Source organism: Rattus norvegicus, chromosome 6, assembly GCF_036323735.1.
Source record: "Rattus norvegicus strain BN/NHsdMcwi chromosome 6, GRCr8, whole genome shotgun sequence".
Classification (NCBI taxonomy): Eukaryota; Metazoa; Chordata; class Mammalia; order Rodentia; family Muridae; genus Rattus; species Rattus norvegicus.
In genome coordinates this window covers 111,505,176-111,528,107 of record NC_086024.1, presented here as the reverse complement: position 1 = coordinate 111,528,107, position 22,932 = coordinate 111,505,176, and the positions used below count along the sequence as shown (strand labels likewise).

Here is a 22,932-nt window from a genome sequence, read left to right as displayed (position 1 = left end):
GGTAAGAGCCTTCACGTGAGCTGTGGCACCGTGTGGTGAACGGAAGGAGCCTGATCCCACTCTATCCACAGACACAGTTCCTCCATCAGTACTCCCTCCTGCAAACCATGCCCCCAAGCCTACCCAAAGCTCTAGAGGAATCAGTGATGGGCAGAGAGGACCAGCAAGCAGGGCTGAGCTCTGGGATCGATTCCAGGGCAGCGCTCGTGAGAGACAAGTTAGCCCAAGAGGATTCTTGTTAGCCAGGGCTTTAAGGGACTCAATTCTGAAAAGACCTAAGTATTCCATTTTGGGGTGGCCTCTTGGGACCGGCCTCCCACCGGTGACTGGCAGCTGAAGGAGTGAGGAGCAGTCTCCTCAGAGCTTCCTGGCAGTTCTCTCCAGCCTTCATCTGCAGGCCTGTGTCGAGGACAAGGAGGGAGAAAGAACTTTAAAGATAATAAAAGAATGTGTGGCTCGAAGGAAGGGAGACTGAGGGGCTCTTCAGTGTGGTGAGAACGCCATCGCAGAAGTATGTTAGAAACCGGGCATATCGGATTCTATTTCATCCCCTTCATGTTCCCGGGAAAAAACAAGACAAACTACATGGCTTTCATTCCAAATCCTTAGGTTTTGTGTTTTTTCCTTATATATATTTATTAAAAAAAAAATGCTCCTTTGATGGATGCCACCCGTGACACCCCACATACGGAACGCCTCTGAGCGGCTCCCTCCACGCGAGGCCACCGCTGGTGACAGCCAGCTGGTTTTGATCACAGCCACTCGGAATCGGATTTTCATAAGATTGATGAGGAGTCTTAGTGCTGCTCTCTCTTATCAGATGAGAAACGGAGGGGGAGGGGAGGACGGGTCCTGAGGGAACAGAGCAACAATCAAGGGCTGTGTGGTTCTTTCTCTGTCCCTCAGCTGCTGCAATTTTCAAAAGAGTTTGCCTCGGGCACTTTTAAATGATGGTGTCTCAAATCTGTAATCATCCTTCAAGAGCTTTCTCTTAAAGGGTCTTTTAGGTAAACCTAGTCCGTCAACCACACTTATGGACTCAGGAATCAAACTGTCCTCTAGCGGGTGTGTAACGTCCCCATGGCCGGTGACAGGCAGTGAAGTTTCAGAAAGCGGGGAACCTAACGCTAGGAAGAGAGATCCACCACTTGGCTAAGTTTACCTTGTGCAAGGGCTGTGGGGGGAACCCCTCTTCCTCCCCAGATTTTGGCCACCTGGAGGTTTGGCTGGCTCAGGACTTAGAGAAACAAATGTCCATTTGTGTCAGAAGGAAAAACAATGTCCAAGCAAGGACGAGGGGATGTCCCATGTCTAACCTTAGACACATAAACACACCTAACCCTTTCCATTTCTCCTAGGCAATGCCAGGTAGCTGGGTTTCCACATGAGCAATCAGCCATCTGATGAGGAGTGCACGGGCAGTCGCCGCCATCCAAGACCATAGGCTGCTGGGCAATGGGAGCAGCAGGCCAGGAGTCAGGCCTCCCTTCACTGTAGAGGATACTAAGCTTTTCCTTTATACGATTCCCATCATTTGAAAAAGGTCGTAGGACAGTGAGCCTGTCCTGGTCATATACACTCAGGGAGCTCAAGTCTCTGTGCAGAGGCTGCTCTTCTCGTGAGGAGCTGGCACACACAGGGGCTCTCCTACTCATGTGCTGTAGCCACCCACAGCTCACAACTGTGTGGGAGAAGGACTGCATCTGGCTCTGAAAGCGGAACTACCACATCTGGACAGGCTCGGAGAACTAAATTGGAGTATTTCCGTCCTATTTAGAGTCTACCTTCTGTCCTCATGAGGGAGAAACCAGGAGCTGAGAACATATACCCTCTTTTCTATCATGATTTCAGAAAGCCTTAACTCTCTTTCACATTCATCAGCTGAATGTCGGGTGATCTGCTATGATCACATTTTTCAGTTAGTCCATGGGAGACACAACGCTGATGGTGTTTTCCCCATGTTCCTAGAGCAAGGTTACATAGCCTGCTTTATCAAAACCATCGATGCATACACGGTACAAAGTTTTGCTCTCATTCTGCCCCATCATATGGGCACATGCAAGTAGCCTGTTCATGTGAATGAAGACTGTAACCCAAGAAAAGTGGCTGTTGACTGCTTTGTTCCGACCACGATGTGATGACTGCAACTCTGGTGAGTCTGTTACGGTTTGAATGGGAAGTGTCCCCACAGGTTTCCAGCTATGAATACCATTCTCCAGCTGGCAGTGTTACGACGAATCTGTAGACCTTTAGGAGGTAGTGCCCAGCTGGAAGAAGTAGATCACTGGTGACAGGCTGTATCATCATTGGTGCACCGTGATGTAAAAAGTCACTGCCACAGCCGCACATACTTAACTGCCCCATCATGTCTCTCTTCTATGATGGACTAAGACCCTCCAAAACTGTGAGCCAAAGTAAATTCTAGCTTATACTGTGGTCACGGTGACTCAAAAGTGAGGAATACATCTGGTGTGACCTAAAACTTCAGGATACATTTCAGACAGAGCTAGCTCTCTCCCTCCACTCCCCCCACCCTCGTCTGTCTCTCTCTCTCCTCTCTCTCTCTCTCTCTCTCTCTCTCTCTCTCTCTCTCTCTCTGTGTGTGTGTGTGTGTCTGTCTGTCTGTCTGTCTGTCTGTCTGTCTGAGCTTTGTCAGTTGTGGCAACAGGAGTCTACTGTGTGCTTCCTGCCATTGCTATGCAGACCCCCCTCCAGGGGCCCAAAGCAATGGGGCTCATTTTAGACTGGGATGTTCAAAACCATGAACCCAAACCTTATCTCTTTCTAAGTTCATTATTTCAAGTATTTCATTATAGTAAGGGAAAGATGACATTATAGCTACTTTCCTTGTTGCTATGACAAAACACCCAATAAGAAACAACTCAGGAAGGGGTTTATCTTGGCTCACAATCCGCAGGTCCAGTCCATGGTGGCAAGGAAGCTGAGGCAGCAGGAACCCGAGGTGGCTGCTCATGAGAGAAAGGGATGCTGCTCTGTTCCTCTAATCTAGAAAGTCTCTCACAGCCACGGCTGAGACTTGTCTCTAGGGTGATTCTGGATCTTGTCAAGTAGAAAACATACATACATACATACATACACACACACACACACACACACACACACACACACACACACACACACACACACACCACTACACTGATTAAAACCAGGCTGTCAAACCTAAGTAACAATGAGGTCATACACCACCATAAGTAACGTTGGAAACAAGACTACCAAGTACTCAGGACCCAGCACTTCCTCTAGACTGCTTTAGCCACACTTTCACCATTACAGCTTGCACCTACACAGTGGGACAGAATATGCTATGATGGTGTGCCCAACTGTCCCAGCTCTGGCAGTAGTATCACACTGGTAGCTTGAAACAAGCCAGCGTGGCACCACAGAACCTGGCAGGCACTGCCCTTCCTGACTGGTTTCCTTCCTCTGAAGAAGCTGGTTGCTAATTTGCTGGTGCCCGCTTATTTACTGGCCATGTGACCTGGGTGAGTTATAAACTGCAAAGCTTTCATTTCCTCCTCCGTGAGAAATTCACCTTGGTGAGCCCACACAGCGGCTCCACATAGTCAGCACCATGGTGGACACAAGCTTTATTATCAACGCTCTTTCCTGTAGGATTGGTTTCTGCTTCAAAATTCTTACCCCAATATCCTGTAAACAAAGTAAGGCACAGACAAGGGGAGGGCCTAGTTCTTGGCCCACAACCTCTGAGAGCTGGCAGGCTGGCTGCGGTTACCTGCTGTCACCTGCTGAGGCAGGGAAGGCGAATGGTGACAGAATGTACTGCTAACCAGTGGTAACTATTATTGCTTAACTAAACTTAGGAACACAAAGCAGCCAGGCTTAGGAGGCACCTAGGAAATGCCACAAGCTGCATGAAGCTTCAGGAAGGCAGGCAACTCGTTAAAACTGTTCTCACTAAGCATAGGAGGAGGTGAGGCATCGGGACTCCATCTTATCTGTTCTTAGAGAAGTCTTTCTGATCTTTCTTTTCCTTCCTTCAAGCTGTTCAGACTCAAAGCGCCTCTGCTGTCTGCAGGAGGGATGCAGGTTGTGGTGGAAGAGTTAAACAGGGATGAGACAGCACCCAAAAGAGAGGCAGAAAAGCCCAGAGATGACTGGGGAGCAGGAGTGAGGGGTCAGTGCAGAGACAGCCCTCCAGAGATAGCGCATTTCCAATTCCGCTGACAGCCCTCACCTCACATCTCTTCCAGCCTCACTGCGTAGCTGTGTTCAGCCACTTTTACTTATTTTCCCTGTTGACATGGATAGAAAATTGAGCAATTACCCTTAAACTCAAAGCTCTCAGATCATCCAGATTGCTACACTTGAAGAATTAAGTCCCCAGTCGCCCCTGGCTAGAAGTGGCTCGACTCAGCTTGTCCTTTAGGAATTAAACACTTTTTGGTTGGCCAGAAGGATTTTATTATTCCTTGGTTTAAGGCATTTCACTTCTGTCAAAACTGGACCTCAGGATGTGAAAGAGACAGCTCTCCCCAGCGGGGCTGAGGTGCACCCACGGCCAGAGGCTGCCATGAGAGGGAGTTACAGCACCAAACATGGTCCTGCAGGAGGCACGTCCTAACACAGTGGCTTCTTTTATTGAGTTCCCGTTTTCAGGAACTTCCCATTCTTTTTTTTTTTTTTTTTTTTTTGGTTCTTTTTTTCGGAGCTGGGGACCGAACCCAGGGCCTTGCGCTTCCTAGGTAAGCGCTCTACCACTGAGCTAAATCCCCAACCCCGGAACTTCCCATTCTTAAAGGCTCCTGGATGGTTTTCTAACTTGCATTTGGTTGGACATAAATGACTTGAGAGCAGAGTCCATGATCAGATGCTCATCCACAGATAGTTTGAGCCTAAGTATTCTTTGCATGTGCACATGCACCTTCACGTGTGGACTTGCGTGCCGAGGCTAGAGACACGGGGTGTCTTCTTCAGTTGCTCACCACCTTGTTTGTTCAAGCAGGGTCTCTCACTGAAACTAAAGATTCCAGTTTGGTTATGCTGGGTGTCGAGTACCCCAGGGATCCTCCTGTTTCTACTTCTGCAGTGTTGGGGTCTTAGGCACACACCGCTGTACCCAGAGTTTTCATGTGGGTGCCGAGAAAGCCCAAGTCCATGTTTGCACGAGAGTCCTTTGTCAACTGAGGCTTCTCCCCAGTGTCCCTGAATACTCTTTTCTGAAGTTAAATGATTTCTTTTCTCCATCCCTGTATCACCTCTCAATGTTCTTTATGGCCTCATGGTCTACCTCGGGTTTGCTTTCTACTACTGGTTGGGTTTTAGGGGTGACAGGCCTGGAAGAGGTTAGGAGGGGATCCATCTTTCTACCTGTCGTCTCTTATTTCCCAACCCTGCTGCCCTTCCCTGACAACTTCTGCTCTACTACTGGCCCATGCTTACTTCTTTATACTGTCCTTCCTTCCTGACTGTCTCCCAATCCAAGCCAGGTCTCTGTTTTCCTAACGGCACTTGCTCTCTTCTTAGAGGGACTGAGTCTTAGTGAGTTCTAACTCATTCAGTTGCATGATGGTGTCTTGTGCTCCTGTCCCCCTGCTGGACTGTAAGCTTCCCTGAAGGCGAAGACAGTGAGTTTCTCTTTCATCGTTATACCTGGAGCCCAGCCACAAGCATCACTCAGCAGAGTGATGTACAAATGGTTGCCAAGTCAATGCTTCAGTGAGTGGCTTGTGCGACGTAACTCTCAGAGACTGAGTTCAATACTATTCCAGACATGATGTTCCTTTCCAAATGCCACATAACCTCCCAGTGACAGAAAGATAATGGCGTTAATAACAAGTCAAAAACTTGACTTTAAGAATGGATGATCGGGGCTAGAGTGATGACTCAAGAGTTAAGAGCACTGACTGACTGACTGACTGATTGCTCTTCCAGAGGTCTTGAGTTCAATCCCCAGGAACCACATGGTGGCTCACAACCATCTGTAATGAGATCTGATGTTATCTTTTGGCATACAGGTGTACGTGCAGACAGAGCACTCATATATAAAATAAATAAATCTTTAAAAAAATAGATCATCTACAAATTGAAAATTTGTAGATATACTAGGAAATTAAAAATTTCCAGCATAGCGAGAGAAATAACCACTAGAGAGAAAAGGGAGCCTACAGAATGGAAGAAGAAAGTTCCTGGCAGCTATTATCAGACGAAGAATTAGAACACGACAGACATAGAGAACGTCAAACATTAAGCACCAAATACCTCTAACTGGTGAGTTAATGAACTGCATAGAAAGTTCTCAAAAGAGAAATACAAATAAATATGAGAAAGTGTCCAATATTCTTAGTCATTTGAACTGCGTTGAGAGTCCCTCTCACCCTAGCCAGAATAAGCCGTTATTCTCAGGGGAGAGGACACAGCAGGGCTGGAGGGAAGAGAAATGGGAGGAGCCACTAGGGAGGATCACTATGGGCGTCAGGCTGGTTCCTCAAAAGCTAGAACCAGAGCTACCATGACTCAGCCAGATCACTCCTAGGAATACACTGGAAGGACATAAGTCGATGCACCACGGTGATCTGTGCCTTCTGCGCTACTCGCCGTCAGTGAGAAATGGAACCGGCCTATGTCCATAAGCGGACGGAAGAAGACATTGGTACACACAGTGGGATTTCAGTCACCCAGAAAGGAAGGCAAAATGGTGATCTTCAGAGGAAAGGGGCGGGACTGAAGACCGTAACGTTTCGCAACAGGCCAGACCCAGAGACATAGTTAACTACTGCACATATTCTCCTATACGTACACTCTAGATTTAAATGTGCATATACTGTGTGTGCATGCGTGTGTGTGTGCATGCGTGTGTGTGAGTGTGTGTGCATGCGTGTGTGTGTGCGTGTGTGTGTGTGTGTGTGTGTGTGTGTGTGTGTGTGTGAGATGAAAGGGGAAGGGGAGACCTTAAGGGAACAGGGGGAAAGAGACTAATAGAATACTTACGACAAGAAAGCAGACAGGAATGATATTTGATGGGAAGAGGGCATCGGGAGTCACAGGGGGTGGGCATAAAAGAGGGTAAAGTATATGACATATGTGTAAAACTCTCCAAAGAAACCCGCTACATTGTATACTAACTTGAAATGTTATTAAAAGAGTGCATGGCTCTGCCACTGAAGGACACTCATCTAAACAGAGACTTCCCCTGTCCATACAGAGGTCACAGTGCCCTGGCTGCCCGTCCCTGTCCTGCTTTCTATAATCACAGCCTCCCACTTGCCAAGCACTGGGTACAGGGACAGTGAAGTGCTTCAAGCTAGGACCAGCAGCTTAGAAAGGTGACCACGAGTCTCCGAAACGTCATTAATGGCAGCATGTAGTTGGGATGGACATCCTGACAGGTACACCAACCATTCTCCACTTGCGGTCTCCCCTTACGCCAGGTCCTTTCTTCCATTCCAGCCAATTGAGTCCTGTTCATCCTTCATAACCCGGTCCAAGTTCTTCCTTCTTCCTGAAGTGCTTTCAGCCCACACACATCTAAGTACTTAGTCACTGACATGTAACCACATCCTGCCATGCCGCCCCTTACTCTGCCATAGACGCTCAATTCCTGTCACTGTTTTCATCTGTTTTGCTTCCCGACAAGGGTCTGAGTTCCTTTAGCCATCATGGGTCTTGTGAAGGATTCGCAAATCAATTCCTAATCCAACTTACAAAATGTTTTAAAATTCTTTCTTGGGGACTGGGAGCCTAGCTCAGTGACAGACAGATTGCTTAGAACACTGTGGCCCTGGGCACAAGCTCTAGCACCACATGCCTGAAAGTGTCATCTTTAATTTCGTACTTAATTTTCTCATGCTGGGGAGTGCGCCTTACAGGAGCTATGGGCATTTTACAATTAGAAATACATCCTTAGTCTGTCTTCTTTTGGAATATAATTTGAAATCTTTCAAGCTGTACTCTCTGCGCTCATCACAGGCTCCAGTGCTCCCCGTCACCTATCCTCGGTTGTTTCATGTGCGTGGACTCTGTCTGGCCTCTGGATCATCCGAGCTCACAGCCTAGCCAGGGTCTTGCGAACAGTCACAGGCCATGTGTCTTCCGGCTCACCAGCAGATGCCCAAGCCTTTATAAAGCCACTCGCTCTGTTTCTATTCTGAAATCATCACAGTCCCTTTCTCCTGTGTCTTCACGTCCTACTTCCTTCCTCCTCCTCCAGGCATCAGGCAGAGTGAGTGTCCTGCGTTATTTCTGTGAAGACGCTGAGGCTGTAGCTAGTGAGACGAGGCTCCTGAACATGCTTCATGTCTGACAGGCAGGGAAGGAGCAAGACTGTTTTCTTCTTCCTGGGTCAGATACTCCCACAGGCCTGGGACTGCCTCAGTCACCACCATCTCCCGCACTGGGGCAACACGGGCCCAACAGGCACTGGATGAAAACCTATTGGCTTTCCCTGTAACCTAACCCCCCAAGGCTGGCAGGAGGAGACCAGACAGGACGAGGGAGACTAGGTGTGGGCTCTGCTCTTCTCCCTTTGGGGTGACACCAGTGGCCCATCCCCCCAGGTGTCATCAGCCCTTTTCAGGTGACAACAGTCCTTGCTCCCCTAAGAACCTGGATGCTCCCTGGAACCAGGGAGCTGGTGGGTCTCAGAGGCGTTAAAAAAGCTGTTTAATGTCCTGGCTGACTGTGTGGCCATTAATGGTTCACAGGAATCATTCCTGGGGACCGGCTGGATAGTCTTAAGTTCACAGGAGCAGCCTTCACTAGTCAACCAAGTAATTCTCTGGGCAAAGATAATTCTAGAAACTAGTTATGTGCAACATATGATTCTTAGCACATAATGAATTCTAAACACTCATATTCAACGGAATGGACTAAGCCGAGTGTGAAGTGTGACGTATGAGCTGATTTTCCATTAAGGACACAAGCAGAACTGAATGGAAAAACAGATTTATGCGGGACAGGAGGCGTCTCTCCTGCAGGGGTTGGGATTGTAGGGGTGCCCTCTCACAAGAAAGGAGCTTGTCTCAGGTCTCCGTGTCAAAACTACAAGTTCCACATGCCAGGTTTATGAAGAAGAAAATATTAGAAATATTATCTGAAAATAGGCCTCTGTCTTCTATCTTCCCTTGGTGACACTTGACAAGCACCCATCACACAGTGTGTGCAGTCTGTGGTAAAGACGTCAGCATACCCGAGACACCTGTCTGCCACTGAGGCTGAAAATAAGAGCTCCAAGGTCAAAGGTCGGCCTCAAAATCCTGCTGCCACCGTTTACTTGTGTGACCTTGGGCAAGGTTACTCTTCTCAGACCTAAGTCTACTTGTCTTCAAAACAGGGATAATGAGCAATTCTAGTGTTCATCAGCTGACGAACACACGATGGTATATCCAGTGATATGGGATAGCACTCTTCAATAAAAATGAAGATACCAATGTTGGAACCAAATGAGATTAAAAAGGGGGGCAGGCATGTTTATGCTTCTATTTATGTAAAATGGGATAAAATGTGTGTACGCATGCTTTCATGTAGTCTAGAAAATGAAATTCTTTTATCATGAAGAAGAAAAGCACCAACAGTTGTTGAGGCCCAAGGCAGAGTGGGGATGAGCTGGGGCAGGTGACAGAGACTCATGCTCACTGTAACACAGGATGTGACTGTCACCAGACTCAGACTGTCTCAGACTTTAAATGGCCGAAGCAGACTCAATCAGACTCAAGAAAGTTGATTGAAAACCTTTGGCGTGGGGAGATGCGTGTCAATTAAATGTCCATAGCACAAGCATAACAATCTGAGTGAGGATTCTAGGAACCCAGGTAAAAAGCTAAGCAGGGTGGTGTATGCCCCAAACTCCAGCAATGCAAGGCAGGGCAAGCAGGCGGAGCCCAGAGCTCAGTGGCCAGCCTAGTCAAACTGATGAATTCCGGCTTCAGTTCTCTTAAAAATATCAAGATGAAGAGTTACTAAGAAATGACATCTGTATCAGCCTCTCAGCTTTATATGACGATGTACATGCACATGGTCACACACACACACACACACACACACACACACACACACACACACACACTCATACACACACACTCACACATACATACACACACTCATACATACAACACACACTTACACATACAACACACACATTCACACACACATACACACACTCATACATATAACACACACGCACTCACACACACATACACACACTCCTATATACACACACACATACACTCACACATATACACACGGGGGGGAGGATTAGCCACAGGATATTGATTGTTCTTGAGAATTACATGACACTGTATAAAATATAAGCCATATGCCTACTATCCCAGCATGTAGGACTCTAAATCCAGAACGGTAGTTTGAGGCCAGCCTGTGCTACATGATGGAAATTGCATCTCTAAACAAACAAACAAATAAACAACAAATAAATAGCAAACAAAAAGATATGACGCACTGGCTTGGTGGCAGGGGCAAGTTGACCATTTTGTAGTAAATGAGGGTGGCATTGGTGTACAGCTGAGAGACAAGAGCTGGTTCTCCGGTGTCTCTCTGGGCCCTGCAACACTACATAATAATCTCTAAGCCTCAGTCCCTCAATGTGTTAAGGGCAGGTGTGTTCAAGATGGCCTGTGTAGCCCCTCCAAGCTGCAGCGGTGTGACAACTGATGACAACCAGTACAGCTAGTCCCACACATCCACACGCAGCAAGTGTAGCATTTGGAAAGGATGGACCATGACATTTTATAGTTACTCCTTGAAATGTAGCGTTTTCCACAGTGGGAAAAACCTGAAGAAAGTAGAGTCCCAGAAGCCCTTCCAAGGGCGTGGGAAGGCGGCTCCAGGCGGAGTGGCTCACCGCCTGGAGACAGGCCAGTGGGCAAGCACCAGTGGATCTCAAGCCACACTGTTTTCTTGTTATTTCCATTTGGAAGTTTCTGCCAAAAAGCTCTAGAAATCGTGTTTCCTGGATTTAATGCTTTCTTATACAAAACCCAAGTTTCCTGGAATTACAAACAAATACACAAGTAACTGGAGACAGAAGTTACTGGAAAAACAACTTGCACGACATGACTTGCCATATACTCCTACCCACCGTTCCAGACTGGCCAGATAACCCTATTACCATGTCCTAGTTCCCAGCTGAGGCTACTGTCCTCTCCAGACCCCAGAGAGCTTCAGCAGCAGCATAGCTAAACTGTCAAACTCCAGCCTGTCACGAATCCATTCAGGCAGCCTATTTAAATTAGTTCAGTTCTGTGTCCCTTCCTCCCCCTCCAGGCTCTGACCTGAGCATGGCCTGGGACCTGAAGAGCTATCCCCGGACATTTCACAAGCCTTCTTTCTGACCCCACCCCCAATCTTGGAATTACCAGGTTTTACACACTGAATTCTTCTCATGTAGAGGCACACAGACCTGCTAAAAACACCTAGGGGTAGTGCTTCCAAAGAATGAGTGGTACCACACGTGCTCCCCATGTAAACGCTAGGATAGTGGAGGAGTGCAAGACCTGGACCTCGAGAGAGGGAAGTCATCAAGTGAGTCAATGGCCACCCTGGCTTCCTGCACAGAGGTATGCCGGGCACTGCTGCAGCAGAGACAATGCCGGGCACTGCTGCGACACAGACACCCACGCTGAGCATGGAGGCCTCCTGAGGGGAGGAGGAAACTAAATTTTAGGGGCGCTTAAGTGGCTGCAATTGGAGAAGCAGAGGTGTGAGTAGCTGTCTAGGATTTAAGCACAAACCAAGGCCTCTCTGGGGGCTCCCAGGTCTCCTGCCTATGCGCTGACTTCCTGTCAGGCCACTCACCTTCTCCTTCCTCTGTCCCCGTCAGGTTCTGCTGTCTGAGGCGGCGACTGTGAGTGAGAAACAGAAGAGAAGAAAGTGAGTATTAATCCAGAGTTAATATGCGTCCTGACTATTTTTATGTCAACTGGACACAAGCCAGAGTCAGCTAAGAGGAGGGAGCCTCGCTTGAGAAGATGCCCATAAGATCCAGATGTAGGGCATTTCCTTAAGAAGTGATTGGTGGGAGAGGGCCCCACTCAGTGTGGGTTTTATAAGGACGCAGGCTGAGCACACCACGAGAAGAAAGCCAGGAGGCAGCACCCTCCATGGCCTCTGCATCAGATCCTGCCTCCAGGTTCCTGCCCTGTGTGAGTTTCTGTCCTGACTTCCTTCACTGATGTGGGAGTGTAAGCCAAATAAACTCTTTCCTCCTTAACCTACTTTGGCCTTGGTGTCTCATCACAGCCATAGAAACCCTGACTAAGACAAGAGTTAATACATAAAAATTCTCCTTCTTCAATAATTGTGGTTAAATCTTTTCAGGCAAATGGGTCTGCTGTGCATTCCCAAGGGCAGCACCCAGGCTGCCGTGGATGCTCCCTGCCTCTGGAGCTGTGAGGACACCTGCCATTAGATCCAGTCTACAGCCTCTCCCCTTAATTTCAATTAACTTCATTTTTCAAAGGGGGATGGCCAGCATCACTGCACTGTCACTATCTCTGCATACCTGTGCTACCACAGTGGAAAGTTTGGGCTGGCAGCCTGATACCTGGACACATACACGGCCAGTGGTGAGACTGTGATGTGGGCACCAGTGCCAGGTTCCAAACTCAGGGGAAGGGGCAGCATGAAGCAAGCTCTTTTTTTTTTTTCTTTTCTTTTCTTCGGAGCTGGGGACCAAACCCAGGGCCACTAAGCCAAATCCCCAACCCCATGAAGCAAGCTCTTAATTCAGCACACAGATCCCAGGCTACAGTCTGATTCTAGACCGTCTGATTTTCTCTTGGAAGACTTTATTTTTACTTATGAGGATGAGTATTTTGTCTGTGTGTTTGTATGTGTACCATGCACGCCTGGTTTCCATGGTAGAGAGTGAACTCCAGTTCAATGCTCTAGAACTGGAGTTAAGGACGGTTGTGAACTGTTATGTGGTGCTGGAAACCCAGCCCAGGTCTCCTGTAACAGCTCTTAAATACTGAGCCACCTCTCTAGGCCTCCATCTGCTTTCCCAATGCTTAGCAGAGGCTGGAGAGACAAGGAGAGACAAGGCCACACTGCTGACAAAGCTTACTACAGGGTACACAGTAACATGGGGACTTACTCTTCCATTTCTTCAGAAACTTTCTTTCCCAATCTGGAAAAAAAAAAAGAGACACAATATTTAAGACAACCCATGAATCCCACACATTAAAGCATTGTCTTGGGAGAGGCTCAAGTGGGTACAAATCAGCACATCCCAAATGCTTTCTTTGTAGCCACTGTAAGGGTATGCATGCATGTGTGCGTGCCCCTTAGCGTGCATGTGTGTGTATCTGTGTATACATATGTCTCTGTGTCTCTCTGTGTATTTGTGTGTGTATGTCTCATGGTGTGTCTGTGTATGTATGTCTCTGTATGTGTGGTGCCTCTGTGTGTATGTGTCTCTGTATCTGTGTAGGGGGGCATATGTGTCTGTGTGTATCTCTGTGTGTGCATCTCTGTATGTTTATGTGTTTGTGTATATGTGTACATGTGTTTGCGTGTATGCGTCTCTATCTGTGTTGAGGGGGACACTCAGGTATGCCAGTCTTGAGCAGAGGCAGAGGTCAGAGGTTGGATCAGGTGTGTCCCTGTATCACCCTTCACCACCAACCCATCTTGCTCTTTAACACAGGGCTGGCCTGTAACTCTCTATGTAGACCAGGTTGGCCTAAAACTCACAGGAATCCACTTGCCTTGCATTTGCCTCCTGTATGCTGGGCTTACAGGCACATACCACCACGCCTTGCCACCTTATCTTTTAAAACAGAATTTCTCTCATTGAATCTGGTACTTACTGTCTAGACTGGCTGGCCAGTAATCTCTGGACCCCTGCCCCATGCCAGGGTGACAAGCATACATGACCATATCATGTTTTTGTTTTGTTTTGATTTTATGTTTTTCCAAACAGGGTTTTTCTGTGTAGCCCTGGCTGTCCTGGAACTTACTCTGTAGACCAGGCTGGGCTTAAACTCAGAGATCGGCCTGCCTCTGCCTCCTGAGTGCAGGGATCAAAGGCGGTGCCACCACTGCCCAGCTCCATATCATGTGTTTATTTAATGTATATCTGGGGGTCAGAACTCAGGTCCTCAGGATTGTACAGCTGGTTACTGATTGGGCCATATTACCAGTCCCCTGTAAGGCCTTCTTAAGGCCTTCTTAAAGCCTTAACTCAGTATGACTAGAATTAAATTGATGACTTTAAGAATCGGCAGAGCAAGCAGAACCTGAATGGAGGTCACCCCAGCACCCCTCGTTGACAGACAGTGTCTCTTCTAACAACCGGCAGCACCCTGTCTTCAGTGACAAAGGTCACATGTGAGGCTGTTCTAGCCTAGGCAAGCTCACAGGAGCAGTCTTCTATCTCATCAGCATGAGGGACCAAAGACACATGAGTGGTCCTGGGTGAGGAGTAAGTCTAAGATACTCTGAGAACCTGACCTGTGTGGCACCCATGCCTTTCTTAGCACAGCAGTCCTCTCATGTCAGTGACATGAGATCCATTAGGAAGCCTGTTAGACATGCACGCTGCTTGGCTTGGTGCATAGAGATTTCTAGGGAGAGGGAACCCAGGACTCCATACTGTTGTCGTTATTTGTGGTATTATTATTGCTGCCATTATATGATATTATTAATATTTTATGCTATTGGGAACTGAAATAGCAACAAAATAGTTTTCTATTTCTGGTTAGGGGTCACCACAATGTAAGGAACTATATTCAAGGGCCACAGCATTAGGGACATGGAGAAGCACTGTTCTAGAGTGTAGGTGAATTTGGTTTGGACCACACTGCTGATTGTTCTTTGGACAAATGCTCATCTGTCTGGATTATTGCAATAAAAAGCTTGGTGGCAGCAAACCTCTACGACAGAAGCCTGAACTCTGCCACCCTGGGATTCCCCCTACAAGGCCAGGAATAGTCCTGAGTCACTGAGTCTGCACCGTCGGGTTTCTTAGAGGGGCCAGGGAAAAGTAGAGTGATTCCTGCAGCTATGTGGGTATCAGTGTGTGAGCCAAAGGCCGCCTAGGTGGGAAGTACATTCTAGCAAACTGGTGCCTTCCTCTATGGAAAGACGAATGGACACATGTGTGCCTTCAGGGACCCAATATGAAGTATTGCCTCACAGATCCGTCTGACCCCATGGGTATCCATCTTAGGTAGCACAGTGCCACACACACAGTTTTCAGTACTTTACAAAGATGTCCACAGGGTACTGCAGGTGTCTTCAGTAAGCCATGGTGCTCAAGGGTACTGGGCATTGAGGTCATGGGCCTCACACGTGACACAGCGAGTTATCAACGAGCCTGATATTAGACTTTGTTTCTCTGATTTTCGCCCGAGGTCACAGACACACTGCCACAGCTGACCAGCCAGCATCCCCGGGCACCCACACATCTGTTTGGATTCCTGTGCATACAGTCCTTTATACTGTTCCTGCCTACACGAAGAACCAAAGGCTGCAGACAATCCTCCAAACAGGCAGCTCTCAACCACAGGAAGCCACAAAATCACATGCAACACTTTCTCAATGGAGAACTGCCAGTCCCGCCATCCCACCCCCAGTAGAAATTTCTAGAAACACTTATGCAATGGTTACGAGAGTCACAACTGTATTCCAGCTATGAGGCCGGACTGCTAAGTAGCAAACTTCCACCAGAAGTGTTCATGAATGTGGACTTGAAGAAGACATGGCCAGGAGCCGAAAGAGCTCACAAAGCAAAGCTCCTGGTTCCTGGGACTCACACAGCCTGTGGTGTTTGTATAACCCAACCAGGAGTTCACCATTAGAGATGCTCACTCAGTATGCAAAATACAAAAGCATGGGGCTTGCTGAGCGGGCGCTCTGGAGAGCTAATCAGATGCCAGGTTTCTTTTGAGGGGCCTCTCCAGCACTTGCTGCCTGCTTTAGCCATTCTGCAGAATACAGCTTCGCCTGTGGACTAGAGGAAATAACCCCACCCCGCTCCCACCTCACAGACTTGGTAACAAGGGCACACCAGTGGTGAGAGTGCGTGTCTGGTCAGCCAGCAACTGGAAAATGAGAAATCCTGGCCCTCTGTGGTGGCGAAGCACAGAAACACTTGGCCAGGAGCTGCTGGACTCGCAGTACTAGCCTCTCAGATAGAAGTGTTTAACCGCTGCCCCGTTACCACCACCTTCCTTTAAAGTTCAGAGTCCTGACTCAGTCTCCTCCTGGTCTTCATATCTGCATCTCTCTGCCCTGTTCAGCTTCATGAAGCCACTCAGTTGAGTTGAGAGTAGGCCTTGGGGCATTCACACTGTTTAACTTAGGAACTGCATTTACATGTGGCATACACAATGCACTAGAACAACCCCTTCTCACTCGTCTTCACTCTATACACAACTGAAGAAGCCAGGGCTCAGAGAGGTAAAGTTCCCAGCTTTCTGCTGCCCACCAGGAGAGCAGTGGGTTTGAGTGCCAGCCAGGGAGGCTCACTCCAAAGCTCAGCTCTTAACTCCTGCCTGACAAGGACACAGATACATAACGCAGCTCTACACGGGCAGATATGCCCCTTCCACACTCACTGCTAGGAGCCAATCAGTATTTTCCATGGGACAAACCTGCTTCGAACTTATCGTAGGGCTACAGCTTGACCAAGTCTCCCAATCTGGTGGATTATTTGTTTTGTGTGGTTTATACATCCTTTCTAATATGGTGGGGATGGTGGTGCTAGGTCACCTTCTCGTCCCCAGTCTCACCTTTCTGCTTACTGGGCTGACTGAGGATAAGCATGACCTCAGTGTCACAGTGCAAGGACCGGGCTTCTGCTTTCGTGCTGAGGCTCCATGGAAAAGAAGGTGCTGTGGGGTTAAAAACCACCCTGGGGCGATTCTTCAGAGGAGGGTCTGTCTACCTTCCTGAGTATTACCTGATTCATCTCTCCAACTCTCTTGCAGCATCAGTCCTCATGGCCCGATCCATCAAGGGCTTGGGTTGGCTGCTATGATCAAAATAAAGACCACATGGAAGGGATCGGAAGGGATTATGATTGCAAACTGCAGACATTGCCAGGAGCTGAGGGTGGGGCCCCCAAAGCAACCTGGGTCCCCTGTGCCACCAGGCAAAGCCTTGCTGCTTCCATATGAAAACTGTTGGCAGCCCTGATGCAAGTCTCATGGAGACAGTCTCTCGTGCCTAATGGAACATTGTGGAGTTATAAATGGAGATAAAGGACCAAGGCTCGGAGGACAGCCGGGATTCCATATTTATGCAGCATGACAATGTTCGGTGGTTAATTACACACCGTTAACCTAGTTTAACAGGGGACATAACTGGGATAAATGGAGGGAAGTGTCCTTGAAGTCAAATGGACCCTGGACCCCCTGTACATTCCCAACAACCATTGCGTCTGATCCAGGAAACAGAGTGAGGAGTTTGGGCACACACGGGCAGCTGTAACTCGTTGCAGGTGAGAAGACTCTAAAGTCACCTGGGTCCGTGCTAAAAAGATGAGATTCTGCAGCAGGGACCAAGTTCACAGAAGAGACTTAGTCAGCAAGACATCAGGGAATACACAGTGGCCACAGCCCCTTGCAGTCTACCAATGCGTCCTGTGGAGGGAAACCATCGAATGCCATTCCCTACAAAGTGTTCTAGCCTCATAGTTAAAAATGCCTCACAGAAACTTCAGACTGCTGGGCATGGTGGCTTACACCTTTTATCCCAGCACTCAAGAAGCAGAGGCAGGTGAATTTCTAAGAGTTTGAGGCCTTTGTCTTCATTGTGAGTTCAGGCCAGACATAGTGAAACTCTGTCTCCAAAAATAAAGTGAAATGAAATGAAATAAAATACCCAAACAAAAACTCACCTCCCCATCACCTCTGAAAGCTTGGAGGTGACTTTCATCCAGGCCCTTTCTCCCTGATCCCCAAACCAAGGCTCTACATTATAACACATATGGCCTTCCAATAGGGCCTTCACGACAGAGATCGAAGGGAAGGTGAGGTCTGCTGTTGTAAACATGACTGCACCGTCCACTCAGGATCAGGTAATGAACTGAGCATTTGGGTCTCTGCTCTAAGCTCCCCTACCACCCCCGCCCGCAACTGAAATTCCTGAGACAAGCCAACAGATTTCTCACTCAAGCCTCTTCTGAAAGAGGAAGTGCCTATCTTCCGTCCCTTGGTGCCTAGCTCTTGTCATCTGTGTGTTTAGCATCCAAAAAGAGTACTATTATCCTTTGTCACTTCTTTTAAAGATAAGAACCTCCTAATATCCAAATTTTGTCACTGTGTGGCTCTAGGTCACAGTGCATCCTATAGTTTGTGTAAGAATAGTTCATCATCAAGTATCACGCTGAGAGATGAAAAGCTCATGCCAGTCCTGTCTGAGCATAAACCCTGTCCTCCGGATGAGAGAGAGAACTACTCAGCCATTTCTGGATAAAGTCTGCCCCCTGCTGGGAAGATTAAAAATAACATCGTAGTTAGGATTCTAACAGGGACAAAGAAAAGAAACACAGCAAGTTTTAGTAGCTGCAGCCAGTTGTGAGACCGTAGAAAATAGTGCGCGTGTCTGCTGCGGGAGAAGTGGCTGACTGTTTGGACTCTGTACCTTAGGAACTTCAGCTAAGCATCGTATTACTCAGGAAACCTTTACTGGACTGCAGCTATAGACTAGAACGTGTAGGAGCTGGGAACTGGGGAAATTCAGTTCTCTATTTTTCTACTCTGGTAGGAAAAAGGGGCATTTTAGAAATAACATGAAACCTTCCATAAACTCATACTGCAAAGCCTGAGACAGCCGGTCCACTGTCATCCACTCTGATTAGTGACCGCTAAGTTAGACGTGGAGGTGACAGGGGCCCAGGGAAGGCCCAAAGCCTGCTGGTTGCCGAGCTAGAACTTCATGTGCAGCCCTTAGGTTGGTGCTGTACGCTCTGTGCGCCAAACTTCAATGGGACAGGGAGACTGACAGAAGTGCCAAGGAGGGTCTCAAAGGGAGCAGCCACTGCCGACAGGCTTCCTGGGGGACTTGCCCAGTGAGAGACAGGCAGTAAAGCCACAGAAGGCTTTCTCGTTGGAAAGGCCAGACCCATGACAGGGCCACATGAGGCCAGACAAGCTCCTGGCAGCGAGGTGGTGGCTGAAAATAAAGACGGTCTCAGAGCTGGAAGGGTCGGCTTGCTCCAGAGGGGACCAACTGAGCTGAGATGGAAACCAACTTTCATTGGGTCCTGGGCTCCCTTCAAGTCATTCAAGCCAACAGAGAAGCTGGATTCTGCAGAGAACACGCAGCTCGCCTTGAACTCTGCAGCTCGACAGCGGCAGAGGCGGAAGTAGAGGAGGCTCCTTTGCTGCCGCGGGAGGTAGGATGGAGATGAAGCAGGAGGACTGAGGCAGAGTTTCTCAAGCTTCCCCATGTCACCCGCCACCGTCTGCACTTCTGCAGCTGCATATTTTCTACGACTGCTCCATATTTCCTTTAAAGACTCCTTACTTATCCTTTAGCCAACTTATCTGAAAGGGGATAACTATATCCTCAATGGGAAGAAAGCGTCACCAGTCAGAGGGGCATAAAGAGAGAAGCACAACTTTAAAGGACAAATGCTTTATTTTAGGGTAGCTACACACTACAGTTCGCCAAGAGTCTGCGCTTCCAGTGCATTCTTCGTCAGGAGTGGGCGTTAGCAGGGTTCCCCGGAGACGTAGTAAAGAAATACTGGGGGCATGGTGAGACTCACTCATTGGATGACAGAGGTGAACGCTAACGGAATAGATAAAGCCCCCAGGTCTGAGTCCAGCCTTGGGGAAACAGCTGTGTGGAGCACAGGAGAGATACGGCAGCTGAGGCCAGAAGAAACCAGGGCTCCCTAAGTCAGAGGCCAACTTCTCAGTGTTTCCAGAAACCTTGACTTCAATTCTCATTTGTTTGCTTTCTGTTTTTGTTTTGTTTTGTTTTGTTCTGAGTTGGATCTCCCTATATAGCTCAGCTGGCCTTGAACTTGGATTCCTCCTGACTTAGCCTCCCGAGTGCTAGAATTTAAGGTGTCTATGCTCCCACAGAGACCTGTAATGATTTCCTTCTTCACTAGCCCATTGCTTTTTTCCTACTCCTCTTTTACATCCTATACTCACACCCAGAACTCCATAAAGACTCCATCAGGCCTGATAATGAGATATTGCCCGGAAGGGTCCTGAGACTCCTACATCCCACTTGCTGCTGCAACATTTGAGGGGAGAGGACCAGCAGGACTGTGTGTGGTGGCTTCCTGGAGCTCTCAGAGTACCCCAGGTATATATAGCAAGGGTAGATATGAGCCAAGGACACCCCAATACTTAAAAACATGGCATCTTATATAATGACCACCATGAAACCAGTAGACACTGGCAAAGACCCTGGTGAGCAGCTTTGGTGAAAGGATGGGCACCAGAGTAAAATCCGTGACCGCCCACCAGATCAGCGGGCTGGAGGCTTTGTGAGAAAGCTGCTTCCTATGCACATACGCCTGAACTGCTGCGGCTCATAATAAAACTGCTCTTGGTTATTTCTTAATAGAGGACTGAATGCAAAGGGAAGAGGTAGGTATGATGTTCACAGACGCATTTTATTTTTGAGAGCACGAACCCATCAAAGGGAGAACAAGGGGACCACTTCTGTCAGGAGAATTTTAACCAATGGCTGGCGTCACTCACCAGTCCCTCCTGGCTTCCAGCTGCTCAGACTACAAGGCAACCAGTCTCCCTTTAGCTCAGCCTGGCTGGCTCAGAGGACACAACTTTTTTCCTTGAAAGTTTTTTTTTTTTTTTTTTTTTTTGGTTTGTAAGATTGCTTCATAGGATCAACATCTCATTTCTGTGAGGGTCCCAGAGGACGGCAGTAAAGACGATTTTATTCTGAGCACCTAGCTCTTGCTCGAATCGTACAGTGTGTGGCCTTTTCATGAACTTGAGATGAATGTGAGCAGCTCTCAGGGTTTGAGAAGGGGCAGGCGGTAGAATTCGAAGGACATTCCATTATACTAATTAGCTGCATGACCTTGGGCGGTGGGGCAAGGTGATGTGCAAGGGCCTTTCTCACTGAGATCCTGTAACTCCAAGCCACTTAACCTCCGCAGGCTTCGTGTTTTCCACCTTCGAACCGAGGAAGCCAGACTCCGCTGGTGCTCAGGGCTCTCCCGAGTTAGAGAAGGACACCAGTCCTGCCTCCCCTGTCCACATCCCATCTGCAGGAACAGCCTCTATTCTGACAGCCTCCGAGCCCCTACTCCACAACTGGCTTAGCCCTGCCTGGAAATTTTAACCAAGACAGTGTAACATGCTTGTCTGGAGATCCAAATCAACTTGGAGGGGCACGAAGTGGGGTGGAGAGAGGGAGGGAGACAAGTTTAATGTGGGAGACAGGGAAGGTAGGAAGGAAACTGTCCTCTTCCGGTCTCATTTGCAGGAACAACACTCACCTGCATGGAGAAGTCTGACTTTCTCTTGATGACTCTTCTAACCAGTTCTCAAACGTCCTGCCAGGTGGCCGGAAGGAGGGTCTGCCCAGGTCCACTGAACCCCCTAAACCTCCAAACTCAGCAGCTCCAACCTGGGTACAGCCTGGGCTATGGGAATCTCACCGAAACCAGAGATTCTGAGTGTGGACAAGGAGAGGGTTTGAATGTGAGTCTTCCCCAGAGCTTGAGATGAATGTGAGAGGCTCACAAGGTTTGCAACTTAACCCCTGGTGCAGGAGTGGCTAAGAGGTGCAGCTTTCAGGGCTGCTGAGACTATGGGGCAGAGGGATTAGCACACTGGGAAAAGGCTGAGGGAACTCACTAGGCCCTTCCACCCTTCCATTAGAGAACACAGCCACCTTGGAAGCAGATAGCGTCTTTCACCAGAATCTGCTGCTGCTTCTTACTCCCAGACCCAATATGTGGAAGAAACATTCCTATAGCCTGATCTACTGTGTCTTGTTATAGCAGCTGAAACAGACTAAGACAAAGTTCAAACCAGTGATTCACCGCTCTCTAGCTGTGTGCTCTTGGGGGAGTTCTTTAAACAGTGAAAATACTACCTTCTACACCACAGGGCTGGAACATCCAGGAATCAATACCATAATTCAGGCAAAGTGCTGGGCACTGTACACTCGCCCATCACTTCCGCAGCGCATGGCTATACATAGTCAGGAAGTGCTCAGTGGGTAGAAGCGGCTACTGCCATGGGCACTGCTATCTCTACTGTAGACAGGAACATCACAGGATATGTCTCCTCACAGGGTTGATCTTCCTCTCAAACCACATCCGAGTCCACACACTGCCAGCTAGTTGTGTCTACCTTTCATTAACTATTAATAACTACTAGCTAGTTACTTTGTCCTAGGGCCCCAGCATTCCCCCGGCTCCTGTTGCCCGGCACTGAATTCACCCGGGCTCTCGGCTGATTACCCAGCAGCCGGCCCGGTCCTTGCTGCCTACAGACAGCCAACTCTGGACAGTCCATCCAGCCGCTGGCCTCACCCCAGCTGGCCACTGCTTTTTAAACAAAATGAACTTGACCCCCAAGGTCTTGTAATGTGTACCCCGCTCACTCTCCTACTCCAGTTTTACATCCTCTGACTCTTGGTCCCACTCCTTCCCTCCAGCCTCCACAGTTTACTCCTAGGTGAGGAGCAACTTTCCCTGCCTTTGACACGTTAAATCCTTTCTGAAGGATTCTCCAATTCTTCTGGCTTTTATAATTGTTTCTGCGCTATGTAGAACACTCCTGTGCATCACGTGACACATAAAAAAAGTGTAGTCTCTCTATGTAACCTAGACTGACCTGGATCTTACTACGTAGTCCACCAGAGCCTCAAAAAGACAATCCTCCTGCCTCAGCCTCCTCAGTGATGCAGTTATAGATGAGAGCTGCCACACTGAGCCTCACGACAGGCTAGCTTCTTCTGGAGCAGCTTGCTAGTGTGAGAACACAGAAAACA

The 22,932-nt window shown here is 48.3% G+C and overlaps 1 protein-coding gene across 9 annotated transcripts in view; it reads right to left on the bottom strand.

Annotated features, from left to right (window-relative positions):
- Ift43 (intraflagellar transport 43) overlaps positions 1-22,932 on the bottom strand; it is a 76,536-nt gene that overhangs the window by 9,117 nt on the left and 44,487 nt on the right. For 6 of the 9 annotated variants that reach the window (XM_017594099.3, XM_017594100.3, XM_006240370.5 and 3 more), the window contains 2 exons: positions 13,088-13,120; positions 11,788-11,834 (listed from right to left, as the gene is read on the bottom strand). In XM_017594099.3, coding sequence (XP_017449588.1) covers positions 11,788-11,834; positions 13,088-13,120 — 80 coding nt within the window. Of the gene's footprint in view, positions 1-590; positions 853-11,787; positions 11,835-13,087; positions 13,121-22,932 lie in introns of those variants that run through there. The other 3 variants (XM_039112051.2, XM_039112052.2, XM_039112053.2) reach the window with 1 other exon arrangement.